This window comes from Mesitornis unicolor, unplaced genomic scaffold (assembly GCF_000695765.1).
Source record: "Mesitornis unicolor isolate BGI_N332 unplaced genomic scaffold, ASM69576v1 scaffold45164, whole genome shotgun sequence".
Lineage (NCBI taxonomy): Eukaryota > Metazoa > Chordata > Aves > Mesitornithiformes > Mesitornithidae > Mesitornis > Mesitornis unicolor.
Genome location: NW_010180224.1, coordinates 292 through 579, shown reverse-complemented (window position 1 = coordinate 579; position 288 = coordinate 292). Strand labels below are relative to the sequence as shown.

The window sequence follows — 288 nt, the reverse complement described above, 5'->3', positions numbered from 1 at the left end:
CACCAGCACAGGTTGCATGGGTGGGACATCCAGGACCGGAGAGAAAGCTGTGTTGGGGGGCTTGCCTGGAGCAGTCCCAGTGATGAGGGGGTCCTGGCCTGCATCCTTTACCTGCACGCAGAGAGGTGGCTCTGGGGACACGATGTGACAGTTTGGGAGGGGTGACACCATCCAGAACTGGTCCAGCCCCCCCTAACCTTCCGTGCACCTGCAGGGACCCCGACAGCGTGGTGCTGTGTGTCCTGGCCACCGACGGGGAGGACGAAGGCGACAGCGACCTCCAAATCC

General features: G+C 63.2%; 1 protein-coding gene across 1 annotated transcript in view; it reads left to right on the top strand.

Moving 5' to 3' along the window:
• Positions 1-214: 214 nt before the first annotated feature.
• The window catches only part of LOC104539499 (growth arrest and DNA damage-inducible protein GADD45 beta-like), a gene marked incomplete at both ends in the record, with an annotated part of 358 nt that continues 284 nt past the window's right edge, over positions 215-288 (top strand). Inside the window, one exon of the mRNA XM_010183038.1 lies at positions 215-284. Within this exon, the coding sequence (XP_010181340.1) occupies positions 215-284 (70 nt within the window). The remainder of the gene's footprint in view (positions 285-288) is intronic.